The sequence below is a fragment of the Mustelus asterias genome, chromosome 4 (assembly GCF_964213995.1).
Source record: "Mustelus asterias chromosome 4, sMusAst1.hap1.1, whole genome shotgun sequence".
NCBI lineage: Eukaryota > Metazoa > Chordata > Chondrichthyes > Carcharhiniformes > Triakidae > Mustelus > Mustelus asterias.
In genome coordinates this window covers 152,167,133-152,194,734 of record NC_135804.1, presented here as the reverse complement: position 1 = coordinate 152,194,734, position 27,602 = coordinate 152,167,133, and the positions used below count along the sequence as shown (strand labels likewise).

General features: G+C 46.1%; 1 protein-coding gene across 4 annotated transcripts in view; it reads left to right on the top strand.

Moving 5' to 3' along the window:
* LOC144493081 (importin subunit alpha-4-like) overlaps nt 1–27,602 on the top strand; it is a 133,025-nt gene that overhangs the window by 41,011 nt on the left and 64,412 nt on the right. For all 4 annotated transcript variants that reach the window (XM_078211956.1, XM_078211955.1, XM_078211957.1 and 1 more), the window contains 2 exons: nt 3,390–3,475; nt 26,126–26,212. In XM_078211956.1, coding sequence (XP_078068082.1) covers nt 3,390–3,475; nt 26,126–26,212 — 173 coding nt within the window. The remainder of the gene's footprint in view (nt 1–3,389; nt 3,476–26,125; nt 26,213–27,602) is intronic.

Below are 27,602 nucleotides of genomic sequence, written 5' to 3'. Positions count from 1 at the left end.
CAGCGCTAACCACTGTGCCACCACGCCACCGGGAATCAAACTCCGATCCCTGGCGCTGTGATGCAGCAGAGCTAACCGCTGTGCCACCATGCCACCGGGAATCGAACTCCGATGCCTGGCGCTGTGATGCAGCAGAGCTAACCACTGTGCTAACGTGCTGCCGGGAATCAAACCCAGATCCCTAGCGCTGTGAGGCAGCAGTGCTGCCCTGGCATGAGATCTTGAATGTTCAGTTGGGAGGGCAGACAGGGTCTTTGGTTTAACAACTTATCTGCTCTACAACACACCCAATGATGCCCCCATCTCAGCACTGAACCATTGCCAATACAGTGCATCTTCAGTACTGCTCTTTGAAATGTGCTGCACTTCCTCAGCAGTCTGACAGCGCAACACTCCCTCAGTACTGACCCTCTGACAGTGCAGTTCTCTCAGTACTGACCCTCTGACAGCGCAACACTCCCTCAGTACTGACCCTCTGACAGTGCAGTTCTCTCAGTACTGACCCTCCGACAGTGCAACACTCCCTCAGTACTGACCCTCTGACAGTGCAGCACTCCCTCAGTACTGACCCTCTGACAGTGCAGTTCTCTCAGTACTGACCCTCTGACAGTGCAGTTCTCTCAGTACTGACCCTCTGACAGTGCAGCACTCCCTCAGTACTGACCCTCTGACAGTGCAGCACTCCCTCAGTACTGACCCTCTGACAGTGCAGCACTCCCTCAGTACTGACCCTCTGACAGTGCAGTTCTCTCAGTACTGACCCTCCGACAGTGCAACACTCCCTCAGTACTGACCCTCTGACAGTGCAGCACTCCCTCAGTACTGACCCTCTGACAGTGCAGTTCTCTCAGTACTGACCCTCCGACAGTGCAACACTCCCTCAGTACTGACCCTCTGACAGTGCAGCACTCCCTCAGTACTGACCCTCTGACAGTGCAGTTCTCTCAGTACTGACCCTCTGACAGTGCGGCACTCCCTCAGTACTGACCCTCTGACAGTGCAGTTCTCTCAGTACTGACCCTCTGACAGTGCAGTTCTCTCAGTACTGACCCTCTGACAGTGCAGCACTCCCTCTGTACTGAGCCTCTGACAGTGCGGCACTCCCTCAGTACTGACCCTCTGACAGTGCGGCACTCCCTCAGTACTGACCCTCTGACAGTGCAGCACTCCCTCAGTACTGACCCTCTGACAGTGCAGCACTCCCTCAGTACTGACCCTCTGACAGTGCAGCACTCCCTCAGTACTGACCCTCTGACAGTGCAGCACTCCCTCAGTACTGACCCTCTGACAGTGCGGCACTCCCTCAGTACTGACCCTCTGACAGTGCAGTTCTCTCAGTACTGACCCTCTGACAGTGCAGCACTCCCTCAGTACTGACCCTCTGACAGTGCAGTTCTCTCAGTACTGACCCTCTGACAGTGCAGCACTCCCTCAGTACTGACCCTCTGACAGTGCAGCACTCCCTCAGTACTGACCCTCTGACAGTGCGGCACTCCCTCAGCACTGACCCTCTGACAGTGCAGCACTCCCTCAGTACTGACCCTCTGACAGTGCAGCACTCCCTCAGCACTGACCCTCTGACAGTGCGGCACTCCCTCAGTACTGAGCCTCTGACAGTGCGGCACTCCCTCAGTACTGACCCTCTCACAGTTCAATGTTCCCTCAGTACTGACCCTCTGACAGTGCAGTTCTCTCAGTACTGACCCTCTGACAGTGCAGTTCTCTCAGTACTGACCCTCTGACAGTGCAGCACTCCCTCAGTACTGACCCTCTGACAGTGCAGCACTCCCTCAGTACTGACCCTCTGACAGTGCAGTTCTCTCAGTACTGATTCCGTGACAGTGCGGCACTCCCTCAGCACTGACCCTCTCTCAGTGCGGCACTCCCTCAGTACTGACCCTCCGACAGTGCAACACTCCCTCAGTACTGACCCTCTGACAGTGCAGCACTCCCTCAGTACTGAGCCTCTGACAGTGCGGCACTCTCTCAGTACTGACCCTCTGACAATGCAGCATTCCCTCAGTACTGAGCCTCTGACAGTGCGGCACTCCATCAGTACTGACCCTCTCACAGTTCAATGTTCCCTCAGTACTGACCCTCTGACAGTGCAGCACTCGCTTGGTACTGACCCTCTGACGGTGCGGCACTTCTCAGTACTGTCCCTCTGGCAGTGCGGCACTCTCTCAGTACTGTCCCTCTGACAGTGCGGCACTCTCTCAGTACTGACCCTCTGACAGTGCGGCACTCCCTCAGTACTGACCCTCTGACAGTGCGGCGCTCCCTCAGTACTGACCCTCTGACAGTGCGGCACTCCCTCAGTACTGACCCTCTGACAGTGTGGCACTCCCTCAGTACTGACCCTCTGACAGTGCGGCGCTCCCTCAGTACTGACCCTCTGACAGTGCGGCACTCCCTCAGTACTGACCCTCTGACAGTGCGGCACTCTCTCAGTACTGACCCTCTGACAGTGCGGCACTCCCTCAGTACTGACCCTCTGACAGTGCGGCACTCCCTCAGTACTGACCCTCTGACAGTGCGGCACTCCCTCAGTACTGACCCTCTGACAGTGCGGCATTCCCTCAGTACTGACCCTCTGACAGTGCGGCACTCCCTCAGTACTGACCCTCTGACAGTGCGGCGCTCCCTCAGTACTGACCCTCTGACAGTGCGACATTCCCTCAGTACTGACCCTCCAACAGTGCGGCACTCCCTCAGTACTGACCCTCTGACAGTGCGGCACTCCCTCAGTACTGACCCTCTGACAGTGCGGCACTCCCTCAGTACTGACCCTCTGACAGTGCGGCATTCCCTCAGTACTGACCCTCCAACAGTGCGGCACTCCCTCAGTACTGACCCTCCGACAGTGCGGCACTCCCTCAGTACTGACCCTCTGTCAGTGCGGCACTCCCTCAGCACTGACCCTCCAACAGTGCAGCGCTCCCTTGGCACTGCCCATCTGACAGCAGTGTGCTCCCTTGGTACTGCTTTCCCCCACAGTGCAACATGCCCTCCGTGCTACCCTGTACCCCTCCACTACAGTAAGAAGTCTCACAACACCAGGTTAAAGTCCAACAGGTTTATTTGGCAGCAAATACCATAAGCTTTCGGAGCGTTGCTCCTTCGTCAGATGGAGTGGAAATGTGCCCTCTGACCGTCCATTCCACTACACCAGGGAGTACAGAGCATTCTGATATCGCACTGTAGTGGTCAGTGTAGATTGTGCTAATGAACGCACAGTATTGATTTCGAGGTGAATGTGATGCTGCTAAGCTAAGGCTGGCATAGTTACATCAGATCTGTAGCACAAATGAGAAATTCTGGCAGAGAAATATTTCAAACAAGACTGTCATATTAATCCATGCAATTCTCCGTTGCTCCCTCTTGTGCAGCCCTTCACTCCAGTTTGAAGCAGCGTGGGCATTGACCAACATAGCATCAGGAACATCAGCACAAACACAGGCTGTAGTCAAAGCTAGTAAGTGACCAACCAATGTATATATCACCTGCTTGTTATAGGGCAGACATCTTCTCGGAAATCTGTTTGGCATTTGTTGTTTGCCCACAGTTCCATGGGCACCTTGAGTGTAAATACTGACTTGAAATTTCAGGATGAGTACAGGAAGAGAAAGGCTGTAGGTTTAGGAATTTACTTTGAATATAGAATTGATGGAGAAATTCAAAATTTGTAAAAGACATTAACTAATTACAGCTGGAGCTTTCTCGTATGATGAAAATGTCAGATTACTTATTGGAGATATGTGGATTGGAACATGCAGCAAGATTTCAAAATTAACGATCTTGGATGTTGGGAAACTTGGGAATTTAACTGTTTCAGTGCCGGGGGTGATTTGATTTATTGTCACATATATTAACATATAGTGAAAAGGATCTTTCGCGCTATACAGATAAAGCATACCGTTCATACAAAAGGAAACAAGAGAATGCAGAATGTGGTGTTACAGTCATAGCTAGGATGTAGAGAAAGATCAACTTAATGTGAGATATATTTAACTGTTTCAGTGCTGGAGGTGCATTGGGGTTTAACCATTTCAGTGCTGAGCAGGTGTTGGAGTTTAACTGGTGATTGTTCAGCCCTCAGAATAAACCTGTCTGTAGAGGTATCTTATAATAGAAACATAGAAAATAGGAGCACGATGAGGCCATTCGGCCCTTTGAATGCTCCACCATTCATTATGATCGTGGGTGATCATCCAATTCAATAGCCTGATCCCACCTTCCACCCATACCCTTTTATTCCCTTTGCCCCAGTGCTTTATCTAACTGCTTCTTGAAAACGTGCAATGTTTTGGCCTCAACTACTTTCTGTGATGGTGAATTCCACAGGCTGACCATTCTCAGGGTGAAGAAATTTCTCCGCTTCGCTGTCCTAAACATTCGACCCTGTATCCTCAGACTGTGACCCTGGTTCTGGACACCCCGATGATTAGGAACATCCTTCTTGCATCTAGTCCTGTTAAATTTTTACAGGTTCCTCTGAGATTCCCCCCTCATTCTTCTGAACTCCAGTAAATATAATCCTAACCGACTCAATCTTTCTTGATGTGTCAACGCTGCCATCCCCGGAATCAGCCTGGTAAACCTTTGCTGCACTCCCTCTAGAGCAAGAACATTCTTCCTCAGAAAAGGAGAACAAATCTTCACACAACATTCCAGGTGTGGCGTCACCAAGGCCCTGTATAATTGCAGTATGACATCCCTGTTCCTGTACTCGAATCCTCTCGCAATGAAGGCCAAAATACCATTTGCCTTTTTTACTGCCTGCTGCACCTGTATGCTTGCCTTCAGTGACTGGAGTTCGAGGACACCCAGGTCTCATTGCACATTCCCCTCTCCTAATTTATGGCCATTCAGATAGTAATCTGCCTTCCCATTTTTGCTACTAAAGTGGATAACCTCAAACTTATCCACATTAAACTGCATCTGTCATTCACTTGCCCACTCAACTTGTCCAAATCACACTGAAGGATCTCCGCATCCTCTTCATAGCTCACCCTCCCACCCAGTTTTGTGTCATCTGCAAATTTGGAGATATTACATTTAGTTCCCTCATCTAAATCATTAAAATATATAATGAATAGCTGGGGTCCCAGCACCGATCCCTGTGGTTCCCCACTAGTCACTGCCTGTCATTTAGAAAAAGACCCATTTATTTCTACTCTTTGTTTCCTGTCTGCCAACGAGTTTTCTATTCATCTCAATAGACTAACCCCAACCCCATGTGCTTTAATTTTACATGACAATCCCTTATGTGGGACTTTGTTGAAAGCCTTCTGAAAATCCAAGTACACCCCATCCACTGGCTCCCCATCATCATCTCTACTAGTTACACCCTCGAAGAATTCCAGAAAATTTGTTAAGCATGATTTCCCTTTCATAAATCTATGCTGACTGTTTGATCCTGCCACTGTTTTCCAAGTGTTTTGCTATAATATCTTTGATAATAGATTTTAGAGTTTTCCCCACTACCAACATCAGGCTGACTGGTTTATAATTCCCTGATTTCTCTTTACCTCCCTTTTTATTTAGAAAGAACATAGAACATAGAAAGCCACAGCACAAACAGGCCCTTCGGCCCACAAGTTGCGCTGATCATATCCCTACCTCTAGGCCTATCTATAGCCCTCAATCCCATTAAATCCCATGTACTCATCCAGAAGTCTCTTAAAAGACCCCAACGAGTTTGCCTCCACCACCACCGACGTCAGCCGATTCCACTCACCCACCACCCTCTGAGTGAAAAACTTACCCCTGACATCTCCTCTGTACCTACCCCCCAGCACCTTAAACCTGTGTCCTCTCGTAGCAACCATTTCAGCCCTTGGAAATAGCCTCTGAGAGTCTACCCTATCCAGACCTCTCAACATCTTGTAAACCTCTATCAGGTTACCTCTCATCCTTCGTCTCTCCAGGGAGAAGAGACCAAGCTCCCTCAACCTATCCTCATAAGGCATGCCCCCAATCCAGGCAACATCCTTGTAAATCTCCTCTGCACCCTTTCAATGGCTTCAACATCTTTCCTGTAATGAGGTGACCAGAACTGCGCGCAGTACTCCAAGTGGGGTCTAACCAGGGTCCTATAAAGCTGCAGCATTATCTCCCGACTCCTAAACTCAATCCCTCGATTAATGAAGGCTAGTACGCCGTACGCCTTCTTGACCGCATCCTCCACCTGCGAGGCCGATTTAAGAGTCCTATGGACCCGGACCCCAAGGTCCTTCTGATCCTCTACACTGCTAAGAATGGTACCCTTCATATTATACTGCTGCTTCTTCCCATTGGATCTGCCAAAATGGATCACTACACACTTATCCGGGTTGAAGTCCATCTGCCACTTCTCCGCCCAGTCTTGCATTCTATCTATGTCTCGCTGCAACTTCTGACATCCCTCCAAACTATCCACAACACCACCTACCTTGGTGTCGTCAGCAAACTTACCAACCCATCCCTCCACTTCCTCATCCAGGTCATTTATGAAAATGACAAACAGCAAGGGTCCCAGAACAGATCCCTGGGGCACTCCACTGGTCACTGACCTCCATGCAGAGAAAGACCCCTCCACAGCCACTCTCTGCCTTCTGCAGGCAAGCCTGTTCTGGATCCACAAGGCAACAGCCCCTTGGATCCCATGCCCTCTCACTTTCTCAAAAGTCTTGCATGGGGGACCTTATCGAACGCCTTGCTGAAGTCCATATAGACCACATCCACCGCTCTTCCTTCGTCAATGTGTTTGGTCACATTTTCAAAGAACTCAATCAGGCTCGTAAGGCACGACCTGCCCTTGACAAAGCCGTGCTGACTACTTTTGATCATACTAAACTTCTCTAGATGATCAAAAATCCTGTCTCTCAGGATCCTCTCCATCAACTTACCAACCACTGAGGTTAGACTCACCGGTCGGTAATTTCCCGGGCTGTCCCTGTTCCCTTTCTTGAATATAGGGACCACATCTGCAATCCTCCGGAACCTCTCCCGTCTCCATCGACGATGCAAAGATCATCGCCAAAGGCTCCGCAATCTCCTCCCTCGCCTCCCACAGTAACCTGGGGTACATCCCATCCGGTCCCGGCGACTTACCAACCTTGATGCCATTCAATAGTTCCAACACATCCTCTTTCTTTATGTCCACATGCTCGATCCTTTCTGTCCACCGCAAACCAGCAGTACAACCACCCAGATCCCTTTCCACCGTGAATACCGAGGTAAAGTATTCATTAAGCACCTCCGCCATTTCTAACGGTTCCGCACAAACTTTTCCCCCTTCACCTTTTAAGGGTGCTATGCCTTCACATCTCATCCTTTTACTCTTGACATATTTGTAGAAAGCCTTGGGATTCTCCTTAATCTTACCCGCCAAGGTCTTCTCATGACCCCTTCTCGCTCTCCTAATTTCCTTCTTAAGCTCCTTCCTACATCCCGTATACTCCTCTAAATCCTTAACACCTCCTAGCTCTCTGAACCTTCTGTACGCCTCTCTTTTCTTATTCACCAGGTTCATCACAACCTTCGTGCACCACGGTTCCCGTACCCTACCAACACCCCCCTGTCTCATCGGAACGTTGTCATGCAGAGCTCCAGACAAACATTCCTTGAAAATCCTCCACTTTCCTTCGGTACTTTTTCCCATTTAGTGGGATTACATTAGCTACCCCCCCCCCAATCTATAGGAAATGTTCTGGTATCTATAGAATCGTATTTGTGTCCTCCTTTGTGAAGACAGATTTATAGTGTGTATTCAATTGATTAGCCATTTCTTGGTTCCCCATTATAAATCCTCATTTCTGACTGTAAGGGACCTACATTTGTCTTCACCAATCTTTTTCTCCTCACATTCGTACAGAAACTTTTACAGTCAGTTTTTACGTTCTCCGCAGGCTTACTCTAGTACCCTTTTCCTCTTCTTAATCAGTCCCTTAGTTCTCCTTTGCTGAATTCTAAACTACTCCCAATCTTCAGATTTGTTGTTTTTGGCCAATTTGTATGCCTCTCCCTTGGATCTACTGCTTTCTCTAATTGCCTTTGTCAGCCATGGTTTTGCCACCTTTCCAGTTTTACTTTTGTGCCAGACAGGACTAAACAACTGTTACAGTGCATCCATGCACTCCTTGAATGTTTGCCATTGCCTATCCACCATCATCCCTTAAAGTAACATTCCCTAATCTATCAAAGCCAACTCATACCTCACATCATTGCAGTTTCCTTTATTTAGATTCAGGACCCTGGTCTTAGAATCAACTACACCACTTTACATCTTGATGAAAAATTCTATCATGTTATGGTCACTCATCCACAAGGAGTTTCACGCAACTAAATTACCAATTATTTCTTTCACATTACACAATACCCAATTTGGAATGGCCTGCTCTCCAACTGGTTCTAGAAAACCATCTATACGCTCCAGGAATTCCTCCTCTATGGTATTGTGACTCATTTGATTTGTCCAATCTATATGCAGATTTGATTTGTTATTGTTACATGTATTAACATACAGTGAAAAGTATTGTTTCTTGCACGCTATACAGACAAAGCATACCATTCATAGAGAAGGAAACGAGAGAGTGCAGAATGTAGTGTTACAGTCATAGCTAAGGTTAGAGAAAGATCAACTTAATGCGAGGTAGGTCCATTCAAAAGTCTGACAGCAGCAGGGAAGAAGCTGTTCTTGAGTCGGTTGGTATGTGACCTCAGACTTTTGTATCTTTTTCCCAACAGAAGAAGGTGGAAGAGTGTATGTCCAGGGTGCATGGGGGTCCTTAATTATGCTGGCTGCCTTGCCGAGGCAGCGGGAAGTGTAGACAGAGTCAATGGGAGGCTGGTTTGCGTGATGGACTGGGCTACGTTCACGACCTTTTGCAGTTTCTCGTGGTCTTTGGCAGAGCAGGAGTCATTCCAAACTGTGATACAACCAGACAGAATGCTTTCTATGTTGCATCTGTAAGAGTTGGTGAGAGTCGTAGCTGACATGCCAAATTTCCCTCATCTCCTGAGAAAGTAGAGGTGTCGGTGGGCTTTCTTAACTATAGTGTCGGCATGGAGGGACCAGGACAGGTTGTTGGTGCTCTGGACACTTAAAAATCTGAAGCTTTCGACCATATCTACTTCATCCCCGTTGATGTAGACAGGAGCATGTTCTCCTTTACGCTTCCTGAAGTCAATGACAATTCCTTCATTTTGTTGACATTGAGGGAGAGATTATTGTCATCGCACCAGTTCACCAGATTCTCTATCTCATTCCTGTACTCTGTCTCGTTATTGTTTGAGATCCGACCCACTATGGTGGTGTCATCAGCAAACTTGAAAATCGAATTGGAAGGGAATTTGGCCGCACAGTCATAGGTGTATAAGGACTGTAGTAGGGAGCTGAGAACACAGCCTTGTGGGGCACCGGTTTTGAGGATGATCATGGAGGAGGTGTTGTTGCCCAGTCTTACTGATTGTGGTCTGTGGGTTAGGAAGTTCAGGATCCAGTCACAGAGGGAGGTGCCGAGGCCCAGGCCACGGAGTTTGGAGATGAGGACAAAGTCCCACATGGCAGGTTGGTTAAGAAGGTTAAGGCTCATGGGATACAAGGAGAAGTGGCTAGATGGGTGGAGAACTGGCTTGGCCATAGGAGACAGAGGGTAGTGGTCGAAGGGTCTTTTTCCGGCTGGAGGTCTGTGACCAGTGGTGTTCCGCCGGGCTCTGTACTGGGACCTCTGCTATTTGTGATATATATAAATGATTTGGAAGAAGGTGTAACTGGTGTAATCAGCAAGTTTGCGGATGACACGAAGATGGCTGGACTTGCGGATAGCGAAGAGCATTGTCGGGCAATACAGCAGGGATATAGATAGGCTGGAAAATTGGGCGGAGAGGTGGCAGATGGAGTTTAATCCGGATAAATGCGAAGTGATGCATTTTGGAAGAAATAATGTAGGGAGGAGTTATGCAATAAATGGCAGAGTCGTCAGGAGTATAGAAACACAGAGGGACCTAGGTGTGCAAGTCCACAAATCCTTGAAGGTGGCAACACAGGTGGAGAAGGTGGTGAAGAAGGCATATGGTATGCTTGCCTTTATAGGACGGGGTATAGAGTATAAAAGCTGGAGTCTGATGATGCAGCTGTATAGAACGCTGGTTAGGCCACATTTGGAGTACTGCGTCCAGATCTGGTCGCCGCACTACCAGAAGGACGTGGAGGCGTTAGAGAGAGTGCAGAGAAGGTTTACCAGGATGTTGCCTGGTATGGAGGGTCTTAGCTATGAGGAGAGATTGGGTAAACTGGGGTTGTTCTCCCTGGAAAGACGGAGAATGAGGGGAGATCTAATAGAGGTGTACAAGATTATGAAGGGTATAGATAGGGTGAACAGTGGGAAGCTTTTTCCCAGGTCGGAGGTGACGATCACAAGGGGTCACGGGCTCAAGGTGAGAGGGGCGAAGTATAACTCAGACATCAGAGGGACGTTATTTACACAGAGGGTGGTGGGGGCCTGAATGCGCTGCCGAGTAGGGTGGTGGAGGGCAGGCACGCTGACATCGTTTAAGACTTACCTGGATAGTCACATGAGCAGCCTGGGAATGGAGGGATACAAACGATTGGTCTAGTTGGACCAAGGAGTGGCACAGGCATGGAGGGCCGAAGGGCCTGTTTCCTGTGCTGTACTGTTCTTTGTTCTTTGAGTTTTGTGGGAATAATGATATTGAAGGCTGAGCTACAGTCAATAAATAGGAGCAGTTAATAAATAGGAGCAGATTAAAATCACCCATAATTACAGATGTTCCTTTATTATATGCATCTCTAATTTCCTTTTTAATGTCATTCCCAACATCAGCACTACCGTTTGGTTGTCTATATAAAGTCATAGAGGTTTACAGCATGGAAACAGGCCCTTTGGTCCAATTTGTCCATGCCGCCCTTTTTTTTAAACACCTAAACTAATCCCAATTGCCCGCATTTGGTCCATATCCCTCGATACCCATTTTATCCATGTAACTATCTAAATGCTTTTTAAAAGTCAACTTTGTACCCACAAATCTACTACTACCTCTGGCAACTTGTTCCAGGCACTCACCACCCTCTGGACACTTTTATATCTCTCCCCTATCACCTTAAACCTATGTCCTCTAGTTTTAGACTCCCCTACTTTTGGGAAAAGATATTGACTGTCTAGCTGATAGTCCTCATTATTTCATAGACCTCTATAAGATCATCCCTCAGCCTCCTACGCTCCAGAGAAAAAAGTCCCAGTCTATCCAACCTCTCCTTATAACTCAAACCATCAAGTCCCGGTAGCATCCTAGTAAATCTTTTCTGCACTCTTTCTAGTTTAATAATATCCTTTCTATAATAGGGCGACCAGAACTGTACATAATATTCCAAGTGTGGCCTTACCAATGTCTTGTACAACTTCAACAAGATGTCCCAACTCTTGTATTCAATGTTCTGACCAATGAAACTAAGCATGCTGAATGCCTTCTTTACCACTCTGTCCACCTGACTCCACTTTCAAGGAGCTATGAATATGTACCCCAAGATCTCTTTGCTCTGTAACTCTCCCCAACGCCCTACCATTAACTGAGTAAGTCCTGCCCTGGTTCAATCTACCAAAATGCATCACCTCGCATTTGTCTAAATTAAAGTCCATCTGCCATTCGTCAGCCCACTGGCCCAATTGATCAAGATCCCGTTGCAATCGAAGATAACTTTCTTCACTGACCACTATGCCACCAATCTGCAAACTTACTAACCATGCCTCCTATATTCTCATCCAAATCATTAATATAAATGAGAAATAACAGTGGGCCCAGCACTGATCCCTGAGACACACCGCTGGTCACAGGCCTCCAGTTTGAAAAACAGCCCTCTACAACCACACAGAAGCCAATTTTGTATCCATTTAGATACCTGACCCTGGATCCCATGAGATGTAACCTTATGTAACGAACTATCATGCGGTACCTTGTCAAAGGCCTTGCTAAAGTCCATGTAGACAACATCAACTGCACTGCCCTCATCTACCTTCTTGGTTACCCCTTCAAAAAACTCAATCAAATTTGTGAGACATGATTTTCCACTCTCAAAGCCATGCTGACTGTCTCTAATCAGTCCTTGCGTCTCTAAATGCCTGTAGATCCTGTCTCTCAAAATACCTCTCAACAACTTACCCACCACAGATGTGAGGCTCACTGGCCTGTAGTTCCCAGGCTTTTCCCTGCAGCCCGTTTTAAACAAAGGCACAACATTTGCCACTCTCCAACCTTCAGTAACCTCACCCGTGACTATCGATGATTCAAATATCTTGGCTAGGGGACCTGCAATTTCCTCCCCAGCCTCTCACAATATCCTAGGATACACTTCATCAGTTCCCGGGGATTTATCTACCTTGATGCGCTTTAAGACTTCCAGCACCACCACCTCTGTAATATGTACACTCCTCAAGACATCACTATTTATTTCCCCAAGTTCCTAAACATCCATGCTTTTCTCAACAGTAAATACTGATGAGAAATATTCATTTAGGATATCACCCATCTCTTATACACAACCCCTACTAACATTTTCCCCTTGGTGTTTCTTAGCTCCATGTTCATGTATCAGTTAGTCATCAAATAAATCAAAACTACTTATTGCCAATCAATTGTGCAATTGGTGTGTTTGTGTAAAGTAACCCAGAAATGTAATGTGGACGTTTACATGTTTCATTACTGGGAGTGGTTGCATTTCTGGTTCCTTTACGCAAACTTTACCAATCTCTCTCTCAGGGCGGGTGAGGAAGATTCAATTCGTTTGACGACTTCAACTGATACAAAATATAGGATAGATCAGCAAACGGATTAATTTTAGGAATTTGCAACTGTTCCTCACAGCAATAGCTATAACTCCTACACTAACTGGCTGGGGGGGTCACATGCTGCTTTACTTGCATATTTTCTTAAGTAGATGTCACAACTTCCCCTTTCTTCCCCAAGATAACACAGCATATATTAAAAGTAACAATACATATACAAAAGAGTGCTGCATAAGCTATTTACACAAAAGTTAGATCTCTATTTAAGAGTCTATATACTGTATAGGTAGCGTGCTAATCTTCACAGATCTCGTGAGGGTATATCCTTCCTGAAATCGAGACTTATCACTTTGGTGTTCTTGACTTGTATCTGCATTGGCATCCTGTATATTATTGGAGTTCTGACTGTTCTCATGGTGCTCTTCCACAGTATCGCTTTCTGAGTTCACCTTGGGATGTGTTCTAGATGCAGTTGGAATTCTGAGTGTTATGCAGCTGGATAATTCCTCAACTGGCTTTGGTTTCTTCTTAACACCACTCCATGTTGTGACCTCATAGGATCTCGACTGACTGCGCATGGCCTATTGCACACTTCAGATATTTATATGCGTATCCAAGTTCCTTGGGTAAAATGTATGACCTGAATCTTTGGTCCTATGTGCAGACTACGCAGCTCCACACTTATTTGTCAATGGTGTGCTGTCTTTACCCTCCTTTGTTTTCCGAAAAGGTATTTCTTCTGTATTCTTGAGAATTTGGGCAGGTGATGGCTTCGCAGGGTTGTCCTAACCTGTCTCCAAATAATGATTTCTGCTCATGACGGTAAGCCCATAAAGTATTGCTTTCAAGTGTAATATGGCAATATGGGGATCTTGTTCGTTTCTCTGTATTTGATAAATGCTTTACTATTGCAGACCATTCACTTGGCAAGACCCTTTGGATCTGAGATAGTGTGGAGAGCTTGGCATATGGTCAATGCCCCACTGAGCACACATGTCCCTAATAGGCATGCCATTGTTTGTAGATCATTATGAGCATTTAGAGAGGTTTAGTATGCTCAAGAATACTCAGCATGGCTTTGTCAAGGGCAGATCGTGCCTTATGAGCCTGGTGGAGTTCTTCGAAAATGTGACTAAACACATTGACGAAGGGAAGGCGGTAGATGTGGTTTATATGGATTTTAGCAAGGCATTCGATTAGGTTCCCCATGCAAGGCTTCTAGAAAAAGTGAGAGGGCATGGGATCCAAGGGGCTGCTGCCCGGTGGATCCAGAACTGGCTTGTCCAAAGGAGGCAGAGAGTGGGTACAGATGGGTCTTTTTCTAAATGGAGATCGGTCACCAGTGGTGTGCCCCAGGGATCTGTTCTGGGACCCTTGCTGTTTGTCATTTTCATAAATGACCTGGATGAGGAAGCGGAGGGATGGGTTGGTAAGTTTGCCGACGACACGAAGGTTGGTGGGGTTGTGGATAGTCTGGAGGGATGTCAGAAGTTACAGAGGGACATAGATAGGATGCAAGACTGGGCGGAGAAGTGGCAGATGGACTTCAACCCAGATAAATGCGTCGTGGTCCATTTTGGTAGGTTAAATGGGATGAAGGAGTACAATATAAAGGGAAAGGCTCTTAGTACTGTAGAGGATCAGAAGGACCTTGGGGTCCAGGTCCATAGGACTCTGAAATTGGTGGTTAAGAAGGCGTATGAAGTGCCGGCCTTTATCAATCGAGGGATTGAGTTTAGAAGTCCGGGGATAATGATGCAGCTATATAAGACCCTCGTCAGACCCCATTTGGAGTACTGTGCTCAGTTCTGGTCGCCTCACTATAGGAAGGATGTGGAAAAGATTGAAAGGGTGCAGAGGAGATTTACAAGGATGTTGCCTGGATTGGTTGGCATGCCTTATGAGGATAGGCTGAGGGAGCTCGGTCTTTTCTCCTTGGAGAGACGAAGGATGAGAGGAGACCTAATAGAGGTGTATAAGATGTTGAGAGGCATAGATCGGGTGGACTCCCAGAAGCTTTTTCCCAGGGTGGAAATGTCTGCTACGAGAGGACACAGGTTTATGGTACAGGGGAGATGCTAGGGGTAAGTTTTTCACACAGAGGGTGGTGGGCGAGTGGAATCGGCTGCCGTCAGTGGTGGTGGAGGCGAACTCAATAGGGTCTTTTAAGAGATTCCTGGATGAGTACATGGAGCTTAATAGGATGGAGGGTTATCGGTAGGTCTAGAAGGTAGGGATGTGTTCGGCACAACTTGTGGGCCGAAGGGCCTGTTTGTGCTGTAGTTTTTCTATGTTTCTATTATCTGATATCTCTTCAAGTTTACCAAACAAACTGAATATTGCACTCATTGTGTCGGCCACAGACACACTTGAGGTATCGTTCAATTGATGATTCTAATGGAGTGGAGGAAAACTGGGAAAACTGAAGACAGCCATCATCTCAAACTGTGAAGAGAGCATCAGCAAAACACCAGGAAACACCAAGGCTGGTTCGATGAGAATGCAGTAAGAAGTCTCACAACACCAGGTTAAAGTCCAACAGGTTTATTTGGTAGCAAAAGTCACTAGCTTTCGGTGAGAATGACCACACCATCCAAGACCTCATCGACATGACCAGCAAGGCAAAGAGGAGAGCGAACCAATCAGCAAAGGCGGAGGTACAAAGAACAACTGGGGAAATCAAGAACCAATGTGGACTGAGAAAACTGAGGAGCTGTGGGTGGCATAGTGGTTAGTGCTGCTGCCTCACAGCGCCAGGGACCTGGCTTTAATCCCAGCCTTGTCTATGTGGAGTTTGCATGTTAGAACATAGAAAAGCTACAGCACAAACAGGCCCTTCGGCCCACAAGTTGCGCCAAACATGTCCCTACCTACTAGGCTTACCTATAACCCTCTATCTTACTAACTTCCATGAACTTATCCAAAAGTCTCTTAAACGACCCTATCGAATCCGCCTCCACCACCACTACTGGCAGCCGATTCCACACACCCACCACCCTGTGAGTGAAAAACTTACCCCTTACATCTCCTCTGTACCTACTCCCCAGCACCCTAAACCTGTGACCTCTTGTGGCAACCATTTCAGCCCTGGGTAAAAGCCTCTGATGTTCTCCCCGTGTCTGGTTGGATTTTCTTTGGGTGTTCTGGTTTCCTCCCACAGTCCAAAGATGAGCAGGTTAGGTGGATTTGCCATGCTAAATTGCCCCTTAGTGCAGGTGGTAAGCCTGGGTAAGTTTTGGTGCAGACTCGACGGGCCAAATGACCTCCTTTCTGCACTTTAGGAATTCCAACTTTTCGCTAAAAAGCACAACAGCCGGGGCTTCTTCACTGCTACCAAGGCAATATATGGACCCGACACCCCAGGTCTCAAACCAGTGTGGAGTAAAGATGGAACCCTCTTGAGAGAAAACGTCAGCATTCAACTTCAAAGAACTCCTGATCTGTGTTACAATCATAGATGAGGACGTATTTGAGGAAATCTACCAACTCCCCGTCAAAGATGCTCCTGGACTTTCACCAAGAGTAGATGAAGTTGAAGCTGCCATTAAACAAGTGGAAAAATGGAAAAGCCGCAAGATTGGACGGGATTCCAATGGAGATTTTCAAACTTGGAGGAGAAGAGATCACCCGTTATCTCCATCAGCTGTTCCTGAAAATCAAACACGGGACACGGCGGACAGAGTACCCTTTGTCGTCCAGCACTTCCCCGGAGTGGAGAAGCTACGACATCTTCTCCGGAGCCTTCAACACGTCATCGATGAAGACGAACATCTCGCCAAGGCCATCCCCACACCCTCCACTTCTTGCCTTCAAACAACCATGCAACCTCAAACAGACCATTGTCCGCAGCAAACTATCCAGCCTTCAGGAGAACAGTGACCACGACACCACACAACCCTGCCACAGCAACCTCTGCAAGACGTGCCGGATCATCGACAGGAAGCCATCATCTCACGTGAGAACACCATCCACCAGGTAAATGATACATACTCTTGCGACTCGGCCAACGTTGTCAGATGTCCCAAGGTATGGTACATTGTGGAGACCATGCAGATGCTACGGATGAATGAACATTGCTCGACAATCACCAGGCAGGAGTGTTCTCTTCCTGTCGGGGAACACTTCAGCAGTCACGGACATTCAGCCTCTGATCTTCGGGTAAGCGTTCTCCAAGACGGTCTTCAAGACACACAACAATGCAGAATCGCTGAGCAGAGACTGATAGCCAAGTTCCGCGCACATGAAGACGGCCTCAACCGGGATCTTGGGTTCATGTCACACTATCTGTAACCCCCACGACTTGTCTGGGCTTGCAAAATCTCACTAACTGTCCTGTCTGGAGACAATACACACCTCTTTAACCTGTGCTTAACCCTCTCTCCACTCACATTGTCTGTATCTTTAAGACTTGATTACCTGTAAAGACTCGCATTCCAACCATTATCTTGTAAATTGAGTTTGTGTCTATATATGCCCTGTTTGTGAACACGACGACTCACTCACCTGAAGAAGGAGCGACACTCCGAAAGCTAGTGCTGCCAAATAAACCTGTTGGACTTTAACCTGGTGTTGTGAGACTTCTTACTGTGCTTACCCCAGTCCAACGCTGGCATCTCCACAACCTGAAAATCTGGGACAGCAAAGAAATTCCTGCCGACCTCAGGGATGCCATCATCGACACCATCTTCAAGAAAGGGGATAAAGTGGACCGTGGGAGCTACCGGGGAATCTCCCTAATCTCCATTGCCGAGAAGATCATCACCCGAATCCTCACGAGCTGCCTTCTCCTAATCTTTGAAGTAATCCTTCCAAAAAGCCAATGTGGAAACCGTGGAACAGCTGACATGATTTTCACTGGTCGACAACTTCAAGAGAAATTCCAGGAAAAACAACCACCCACTGTCTTTGCATTTGGAATACTGCGTCCAGTTCTGGTCGCCTCACTACCAGAAGGACGTGGAGGCTTTAGAGAGAGAGTACAGAGGAGGTTTACCAGGATGTTGCCTGGTATGGAAGGGCTTAGTTATGAGGAGAGATTGGGTAAACTGGGGTTGTTCTCACTGGAAAGACGGAGGATGAGGGGTGACCTAATAGAGGTGTATAAAATTATGAAAGGCATAGATAGGGTGAAAGGTGGGAAGCTTTTTTCCCAGATCGGTGGTGACGTTCACGAGGGGTCATAGGTTCAAGGTGAGTGGGGGGAGGTTTAACACGGATATCAGAAGGACGTATTTTACACAGAGGGTGGTGGGGGCCTGGAATGCACTGCCGGGCAAGGTGGTGGAGGCGGACACACTGGGAACATTTAAGACTTATCTAGATAGCCACATGAACGGAGTGGGAATGGAGGGATACAAAAGAATGGTCTAGTTTGGACCAGGGAGCGGCGCGGGCTTGGAGGGCCGAAGGGCCTGTTCCTGTGCTGTATTGTTCTTGATGTTTTCCCAATCTTCCGATTCTCCATTATTTTTGGCCACTCTGTACGCCTTCATCAATCTGAACAAGGCGTCAATCTGAACAAGGCATCAATCTGGACCCGATCATCAAATCGGGTCCAGATAAAAGCTGGAATAAAGACACTTTGCCTGAATGCACGAAGCATTCGGAACAAAGTTAATGAGTTGATGGTGCAAATCAGCACAAATGGGTATGATCTAGTGGCTATTACAGAAACGTGGCTGCAGGGAGACCAGGACTGGGAGATGAATATCCAGGGGTATCAGGCATTTAGGAAGAATAGACAGGAAGGAAAAGGTGATGGGGTAGCTCTGTTAATAAAAGATAATATCAGGGTAGTAGTGAGGGATGACATAGGCTCTAAGGAACAAAACGTGGAATCGTTATGGGTGGAGATAAGGAATAGTAGGGGGAGAAAGACACTAGTAGGCGTGGTCTATAGGCCCCCAAATAATAATGTTGAGGTGGGGAGGGTTATAAACAAACAAATAATGGATGCGTGCAAAAACGGAACGGCAATAATCATGGGGGACTTCAACCTGCATATTGATTGGCTGACTCAAGTTGGAAGGGGTGGGATGGAGGAAGAGTTCTTAGAATGCTGTCGGGATAGTTACCTTGAACAGTATGTTACAGAACCGACGAGGGAACGAGTTATCTTAGATCTGGTAATGTTTAACGAGGTAGGTAGAATTAAGGATGTTCTTGTGAAGGACCCTCTTGGGTCAAGTGATCACAATATGGTCGAATCTCTGGTACAAATGGAAGAGGAGAAAGTAGGGTCCCATACCAGTGTCCTCTGTTTGAACAGAGGGAAGTACGATAGGATGAGGGCTGAATTGGCTAAGGTGGACTGGGAGAGCAGACTGGTAGGTAGGACAGCTGAGGAACAGTGGAGGATCTTTAAGGAGATCCTTTTCAGTACTCAGCAACAATATATTCCGGTGATAAAGAAGGACTGTAAGAAAAGGGATAACCAGCCGTGGATAATGAAGGAAATTAAGGAGAGTATTAAATTAAAGACCGATGCGTACAGAGTGGCCAAAAATAATGGAGAATCGGAAGATTGGGAAAACTTTAAGAAACAACAAAGAACGACTAAGAAAGCGATAAAGGAAAGATAGGTTATGAAGCTAGGCTAGCTCTAAATATAAAAAATGATAGTAAAAGCTTTTACAAATATATAAAAAGGAATAGAGTGGCAAGAGTGAATGTTGGACCCTTGGAGGACGAGAGGGGGGATTTAATAGTGGGAAATGAGGAAATGGCTGAAACTTTAAATAAGTTTTTTGTGTCGGTCTTCACGGTGGAAGACACAAATAGTTTACCAAATATTAACGATAGAGGGTTGGTAGGAGGAGAGGTACTCAATACAATTAATGTTACCAGGGAGGCAGTGCTTGGTAGACTAACGGGACTGAAGGTGGACAAGTCCCCGGGTCCGGATGGAATGCATCCTAGGGTACTGAAAGAAATGTCAGAGGTAATAGCGGATGCGTTAGTGGTTATTTATCAAAATTCGTTGGATTCTGGGGTAGTGCTGGCGGATTGGAAAACGGCTAATGTTACGCCGCTGTTTAAAAAAGGAAATAGACAAAAGGCGGGTAACTACAGGCTTAACGTCTATAGTTGGGAAAATGCTGGAATCCATCATTAAAGAAGAAATAGCAGGCCATCTGGATAAGAATGGTTCGATTAAGCAGACGCAGCATGGATTCATGAGGGGAAGGTCGTGCTTGACGAACTTGTTGGATTTTTATGAAGATGTGACTAGTGCGGTTGACGGAGGGGAACCGCTGGATGCGGTGTTTTTGGATTTCCAAAAGGCGTTTGATAAGGTGCCTCACAAAAGGTTGCTGAAGAAGATTGGGTCACATGGAGTTAGGGGTAGGTGTTAGCGTGGATTGGGGATTGGCTATCCGACAGGAAGCAGAGAGTTGGAATAAATGGGTGCTTTTCTGGTTGGCAGATGGTAACTAGTGGCGTGCCGCAGGGATCGGTACTGGGGCCTCAACTATTTACCATTTATATAGACGATCTGGAGGAGGGGACTGAGTGTCGGGTAATAAAGTTTGCAGACGACACAAAGATAAGTGGAAAAGTGAATCGTGTGGAGGGCGTAGAAGGTCTGAAGAGAGATTTGGACAGGCTGAGTGAGTGGGCGAGGAGCTGGCAGATGGAGTATAACGTTGACAAATGCGAGGTTATACACTTCGGAGGAAATAATAGCAAATAGAATTATTATCTATTTGGAAAAAAATTACAACAGGCTACTGTGCAAAGGGTCCTGGGGGTCCTTGTGCATGAGACACAAAAACCCAGTCTGCAGGTGCAACAGGTGATCAAGAAGGCAAATGGGATGTTGGCCTATATCGCAAGGGGGATAGAATATAAAAGCAGAGATGTCTTGCTGCATCTGTACAGGGCATTGGTGAGGCCGCAGCTGGAATAGTGTCTGCAGTATTGGTCCCCTTATTTGCGGAAGGATATATTGGCCTTGGAGGGAGTGCAGAGAAGGTTCACCAGGTTGATACCAGAGATGAGGGGTGTTGATTATGAGGAGAGACTGAGCAGATTGGGTTTGTACTCGTTGGAATTTAGAAGGCTGAGGAGGGATCTTATTGAGACCTATAAGATAATGAAGGGGCTGGATAGGATAGAGGTGGAGAGATTCTTTCCACTTCGAAAGGAAGCTAGAACTGGAGGGCACAGCCTCAAAATAAAGGGGGGTCAGTTTAGGACAGAGTTGAGGAGGAACTTCTTCACTCAGAGGGTGTGAATCTCTGGAATTCTCTGCCCACTGAAGTGGTGGAGGCTACCTCGTTGAATCTGTTTAAATCACGGATAGATGGATACCTGATCGGTAAGGGAATTAGGGGTTATGGGGATCAGGCGGGTAAGTGGAACTGATCCACTTCAGATCAGCCATGATCTTATTGAATGGCGGGGCAGGCTCGAGGGGCTAGATGGTCTACTCCTGCTCCTATTTCTTATGTTCTTATGAACAAGGCATCAATCTGAACAAGGCATCAATCTGAACAACGCATACTCGCGTTGTGCTGTAATTTTCTATACGCACGTTATAGAACTACATCAGTCAATGTGCTGATGCACACAACTGATAAATAACACTGTTACACTCCATGTCATCCAACTCACTCCTGTATGTGCACACTACTTTTTCTGAGGAGTATTACAGTGTCACCACTGCATTTGCCTATAGCATCGAATCTGTCTGGATATATCTTGTAGGCCGTAGACTGACTCTGATTATTTTTGGCCTCTTCTGCCATGTTTGGTGATCTCATGAATGGTTACAATGTTGGGTTCCGTACATGCCGCTAACTTTGCTGCTGCAGCAGACCTGTGCTTCCCAGGCAGATTTGCCTTAGCTCCAGATCAATGTTAATGTACCAATGCAGTGAATGGGTTATCCGTTGTATGCGTTTTATTTGGCTGTCGTAGGTTATATCATAAATTTCCAATGATCCAGCTACCTATCCTTTAGGACTCTGACTGATAAAGATATTCACACCCGCCCCCGTGTCAACTTTGGCTGTGAGCGTGTGCAGCTTTTGATCACATATATGATACTGATAGTAGTAAAAGCCTCTGACTTTATCCAGATATTGTGTCCCATTCACAGTGTGGAAAGCCTTTTCTGGCTGAACATTTCTCTACTCTGGATCATCGCACTTGTCTCTCTTGCCGTTATGTATGTGCTTGCGTCTATGTTGGTTTCTGGTGTACTCCCGATTTGCTGTCAGTATGTTGCACATACATTGTGTTTGGTTGCATCTTATTGTTACCTCTGGTTATATCTTTGGAATCAGATTTCCTGCATTGATGAGTCCAGTGTTCTTCTACACCACATACCTTGCAAAGGTCTTGCAACACAGGACAGCTTCATTGGACAGGAAACTGCACTTACATGGCTTGTGTACTTTCTGCATCTGACTACCACAACAGTACTGGTAACTGCACCTTAATGTTTGTAGGTATTGTCCAGCCAGTATGGTTTCATGTTTTCTGCCATCTTTTAACTTGTGTCAATATTATGACCTCTCTTTTTCTCCAACAAGTCTTTTTGTAAGGCTTTGATCGGCATTGAAGCTGTAAGTAGCTCAATTATCCATTCAAATCACAGCCCTCGCCCTTATCACAGCACCTGCTGATGAACTGATCAGTTGATTCTTGTGGATGTTGCCTATAAGCCATCAACTAGGGAGGAAATTGCGGGTCCCCTGGCAGAGATATTTGATGTGGAGATGCCGGCGTTGGACTGGGGTGAACACGGTAAGAAGTCTCACAACACCAGGTTAAAGTCCAACAGGTTTATTTGGTAGCAAATACCATAAGCTTTCGGAACACTGCTCCTTCGTCAGATGGAATGGAAATGTGCTCTCAAATAGGGCACAGAGACACAAAATCAAGTTACAGAATACTGATTAGAATGCAAATCCCTACAGCCAACCAGATCTTAAAGATACAGACAATGTGGGTGGAGGGAACATTAAACACAGATTAAAGAAATGTGTATTGTCTCCAGACAGAACAGCTAGTGAGATTCTACAAGCCCAGGAGGCAAGCTGTGGGGGTTACTGATAATGTGACATAAACATGTGACATGTAAGTGAGCAGAAACTGATAGCCAAGTTCCACACACATGAGGACGGCCTAAACCGGGATGTTGGATTTATGTCACATTATCAGTAACCCCCACAGCTTGCCTCCTGGGCTTGTAGAATCTCACTAGCTGTTCTGTCTGGAGACAATACACATTTCTTTAACCTGTGTTTAATGTTCCCTCCACCCACATTGTCTGTATCTTTAAGATCTGGTTGGCTGTAGGGATTTGCATTCTAATCAGTATTCTGTAACTTGATTTTGTGTCTCTGTGCCCTGTTTGAGAGCACATTTCCACTCCATCTGACGAAGGAGCAGTGCTCCGAAAGCTTATGGTATTTGCTACCAAATAAACCTGTTGGACTTTAACCTGGTGTTGTGAGACTTCTTACAGAGATATTTGAATCATCGATAGTCACTGGTGAGGTGCTTGAAGATTGGAGGGTGGCAAATGTTGTGCCTTTGTTTAAGAAGGGCTGCAGGGAAAAGCCTGGGAACTACAGGCCAGTGAGCCCAACATCTGTAGTGGGTAAGTTGTTGAGAAGTATTTTGAGAGACAGGACCTACAGGCATTTAGAGACGCAAGGACTGATTAGAGACAGTCAGCATGGCTTTGTGAGTGGAAAATCATGTCTCACAAATTTGATTGAGTTTTTTGAAGGGGTAACCAAGAAGTTAGATGAGGGCAGTGCAGTTGATGTTGTCTACATGGACTTTAGCAAGGCGTTTGACAAGGTACCGCATGATAGCTCGTTACATAAGGTTAAATCTCATGGGATCCAGGGTGAGGTTTCTAAATGGATACAAAATTGGCTTCTGTGTGGTTGTAGAGGGCTGTTTTTCAAACTGGAGGCCTGTGACCAGCAGTGTGCCTCAGGGATTAGTGCTGGATCCACTGTTATTTCTCATTTTTTTTCATGATTTGGATGAGAATATAGGAGGCATGGTTAATAAGTTTGCAGATGACACAAGGATTGGAGGCATAGTGGACAGTGAAGAAAGTTATCTTCGATTGCAACGGGATCTTGATCAATTGGGCCAGTGGGCTGACGAATGACAGATGGACTTTAATTTAGACAAATGCGAGGTGATGCATTTTGGTAGATTGAACCAGGGCAGGACTTATTCGGTTAATGGTAGGGTGTTGGGGAGTGTTACAGAGCAAAGAGATCTTGGGGTACATGTTCATAACTCCTTGAAAGTGGAGTCACAGGTGGACATAGTGGTGAAGAAGGCATTCAGCATGCTTGGTTTCATTGGTCAGAACATTGAATACAGGAGTTGGGACATCTTGTTGAAGTTGTACAAGGCATTGGTAAGCCCACACTTGGAATACTGTGTACAGTTCTGGTCGCCCTATTATAGAAAGGATATTATTAAACTAGAAAGAGTGCAGAAAAGATCTACTAGGATGCTACCAGGACTTGATGGTTTGAGTTATAAGGAGAGGCTGGATAGACTGGGACTTTTTTCTCTGGAGCGTAGGAGGGTGAGGGGTCTTATAGAGGTCTATAAAATAATGAGGGGCACAGATCAGCTAGATAGTCAATATCTTTTCTCAAAGGTAGGGGAGTTTAAAACTAGAGGGCATAGGTTTAAGGTGAGAGGTGAGAGATGCAAAAGTGTCCAGAGGGCACTTACAGAGGGTGGTGAGTGTCTGGACCAAGCTGCCAGAGGTAGTAGTAGAGGCGGGTACAATTTTGTCTTTTAAAAAGCATTTAGATAGTTACATGGATAAGATGGATATAGAGGGATATGGGCCAAAGCGGACAAAAATAAGAGGCGGCATGGACAAGTTGGGCCGAAGGGCCTGTTTCCATGTTGTAAACCTCTATGACTCTAACTCCAGTCTGTGAATTCCAAAGTTCATCTTTACATGAAGCTGATTTTCCAGCATGTTCCATAGATTGACAGGTTCTTTCTGATCCAGCTCAGATAGGCCTGAAGTGTTAACTCCAAGCAACTATTTGTTTCCAATGGCTATCTTTATTTTCTCCGCTTGTTTATCAGTTCTGTCATTGATAAATCTAAAAAATATAATTTCATCCTTTGTTTGAGAAGCCTACATTTGGAGTGAACATTAATGGTCTGCCAGTTCATGCTGGGGGATTTGTAAACCCCTCCGCACTGGAGCCAGCAATACAGCTGCTCTTATAAAACAAATTCTCCTTTATTAGCTGCAGTTCAGGTTTTGGCCACATTTTTCCCAGTGGCGCACTTTGTCCATTTTGTGCAATATTTGTCTTTTTTGTGGCAATGTCATCCAAGGATTGCAAAGGCCTTCCAGCTCTTCTGTCTGATTCAAAAACCCACTGCACAGCACAATTCTGAACCATTCACCACCGATCTGACTATCCCACAAATCAGGTACTCGCTGTTCTGCAAAGTCCAGTCTATAGATTGACTATTGTAATTGGAGACTATTGTAATTTCAGAGACTATTGACTCTGCCTTCAAAGGTTTCAGTGCACATACAGCCTCGGTGTTGCACTGTGGTGCCTCTTGTGGTCTTCAGACTCTCAGTGCTGCCACCATGTTGCGCTTCTGCTTCCTTTATATCAGCTTACCAATCTCGCACACAGGACTGGTGAACTCTCAATCGGTTCAATTTATTTGAAGGTTCTAACTAATATAAGTACACATTATGGAATTTAACTGTTTCAGTGCTGAGGTGTGATTGGGATTTAACTATTTCAATGCTGGAGGTGATTTGGGGTTTAACTATTTTAGTGCTGAGGAGGTGTTGAGCTTTAACTGTTGTAGTGCTGGAGGTGTTTTGGAGTTTCAGTGGGTGATGTTGCGGTGCTGCAAACAGCTGCGATGAGAACAACTGTTTTCACTAGATCTGATTTCCAATCAAAAGTCCGCATTTAGATTTTCTTTCTCTGTCGGTGCATTTCACTGATAAATTAATTAGCTTCAACTTAATTACCCGAGAGTTTATCCAGTTTTCTGTTTCACCAGCTGAATTCCCATCTATGACTCTATAAATACGAGCAATTGGGACTAGCTTAGTGGTAAAAACTGGGCGGTATGGAGAAGTTGGGCCAAAGGGCCTGTTTCCATGCTGTAAACCTCTATGACTCTATCTACTCAATAACATCTAAACCCTTTTGTGCACATCTGTGAGAAATTACTAATTTTCTGCAATTATTTCAGTATTTAAGTGACTAAAATACAGCATCTAAATATGAACATCAATTGACTGAGTACACTGCCTAGACATTGTAATGACTGTGCCTCAATATCTTTTACAGATGCGGTGCCTTATTTCCTAAGGTTGCTGCACTCACCACATCAAAATGTCTGCGAGCAAGCAGTTTGGGCCCTAGGGAACATAATAGGTAAGAATATAATCAGTTTAACAGTATTTTACTGAAGGTTTTTTGGGGCCTGGGCTATTGTGGGTAAATACATTTCTCCCCAATTGAAGTAATTAGTGACAATCCTCCAATTAAATCCTCTCATTTTTGTCTCCCTTCTCAACTGGAAACATCTGCATCTGCTCTATTAAAAACCCTTTCCGAAGCTTAAAGACCAGAATTATTCTCTTAGATATCCTTTCCAGGAATGTCATGGTGCCTTCAACATCTTTGAGATTTTTAAAGTGTTCTGCCGCTCTCCTCAGGTGCTGTTCTAGATTAAAAGGCCAGAATACCTCATCAAAATTTGGTCTTTTAACATAGTAAATGACATTAGAAGTGCTGGAAAAAAATCAGTAAGGCACAAGATTTATACCTAGTTTGAAGATCCCAATAGACTTGGAGAAATGCAGCTTTTTACTTGAGAAAAACTTCAATAATTTTAAAATAATAAAAGGGTTAAATTCAGTTTATGTGACAAGGCTGTTTGTAGCAGACAGGTTAGAGACAAGTAGAAATTTTGTGGGCGGTTGATGGAGGAGAACCGGTGGATGCGGTGTTTTTGGATTTCCAAAAGGCGTTTGATAAGGTGCCCCATAAAAGGCTGCTGAAGAAGATTAGGGCACACGGAGTTGGGGGTAGTGTGTTAAAGTGGATTGGGGACTGGCTATCCGACAGGAAGCAAAGAGTCGGAATAAATGGGTGTTTTTCCGGTTGGAGGAAGGTAACTAGTGGCGTGCCGCAGGGATCGGTACTCGGGCTGCAACTATTTACCATTTATATAGATGATCTGGAGGAGGGGACGGAGTGTAGGGTAACGAAGTTTGCAGACGACACAAAGATAAGTGGAAAAGTGAATCGTGTGGAGGACGGAGAAGATCTGCAGAGAGATTTGGACAGGCTGAGTGAGTGGGCGAGGATATGGCAAATGGAGTATAACGTTGAGAAATGCGAGGTTATACACTTTGGAGGAAATAATAACAAATGGGATTACTATCTCAATGGAAACAAATTAAAACATGCTACCGTGCAAAGGAACCTGGGGGTCCTTGTGCATGAGACGCAAAAGCCCAGTCTGCAGGTACAACAGGTGATCAAGAAGGCAAATGGGATGTTGGCCTATATCGCGAGGGGGATAGAATATAAAAGCAGGGATGTCTTGATGCACCTGTACAGGGCATTGGTGAGGCCGCAGCTGGAATACTGTGTGCAGTATTGGTCCCCTTATATGAGGAAGGATATATTGGCATTGGAGGGAGTGCAGAGAAGGTTCACCAGGTTGATACCGGAGATGAGGGGTTTGGCTTATGAGGAGAGGCTGAGGAGATTGGGTTTGTACTCGTTGGAGTTTAGAAGGATGAGGGGGGATCTT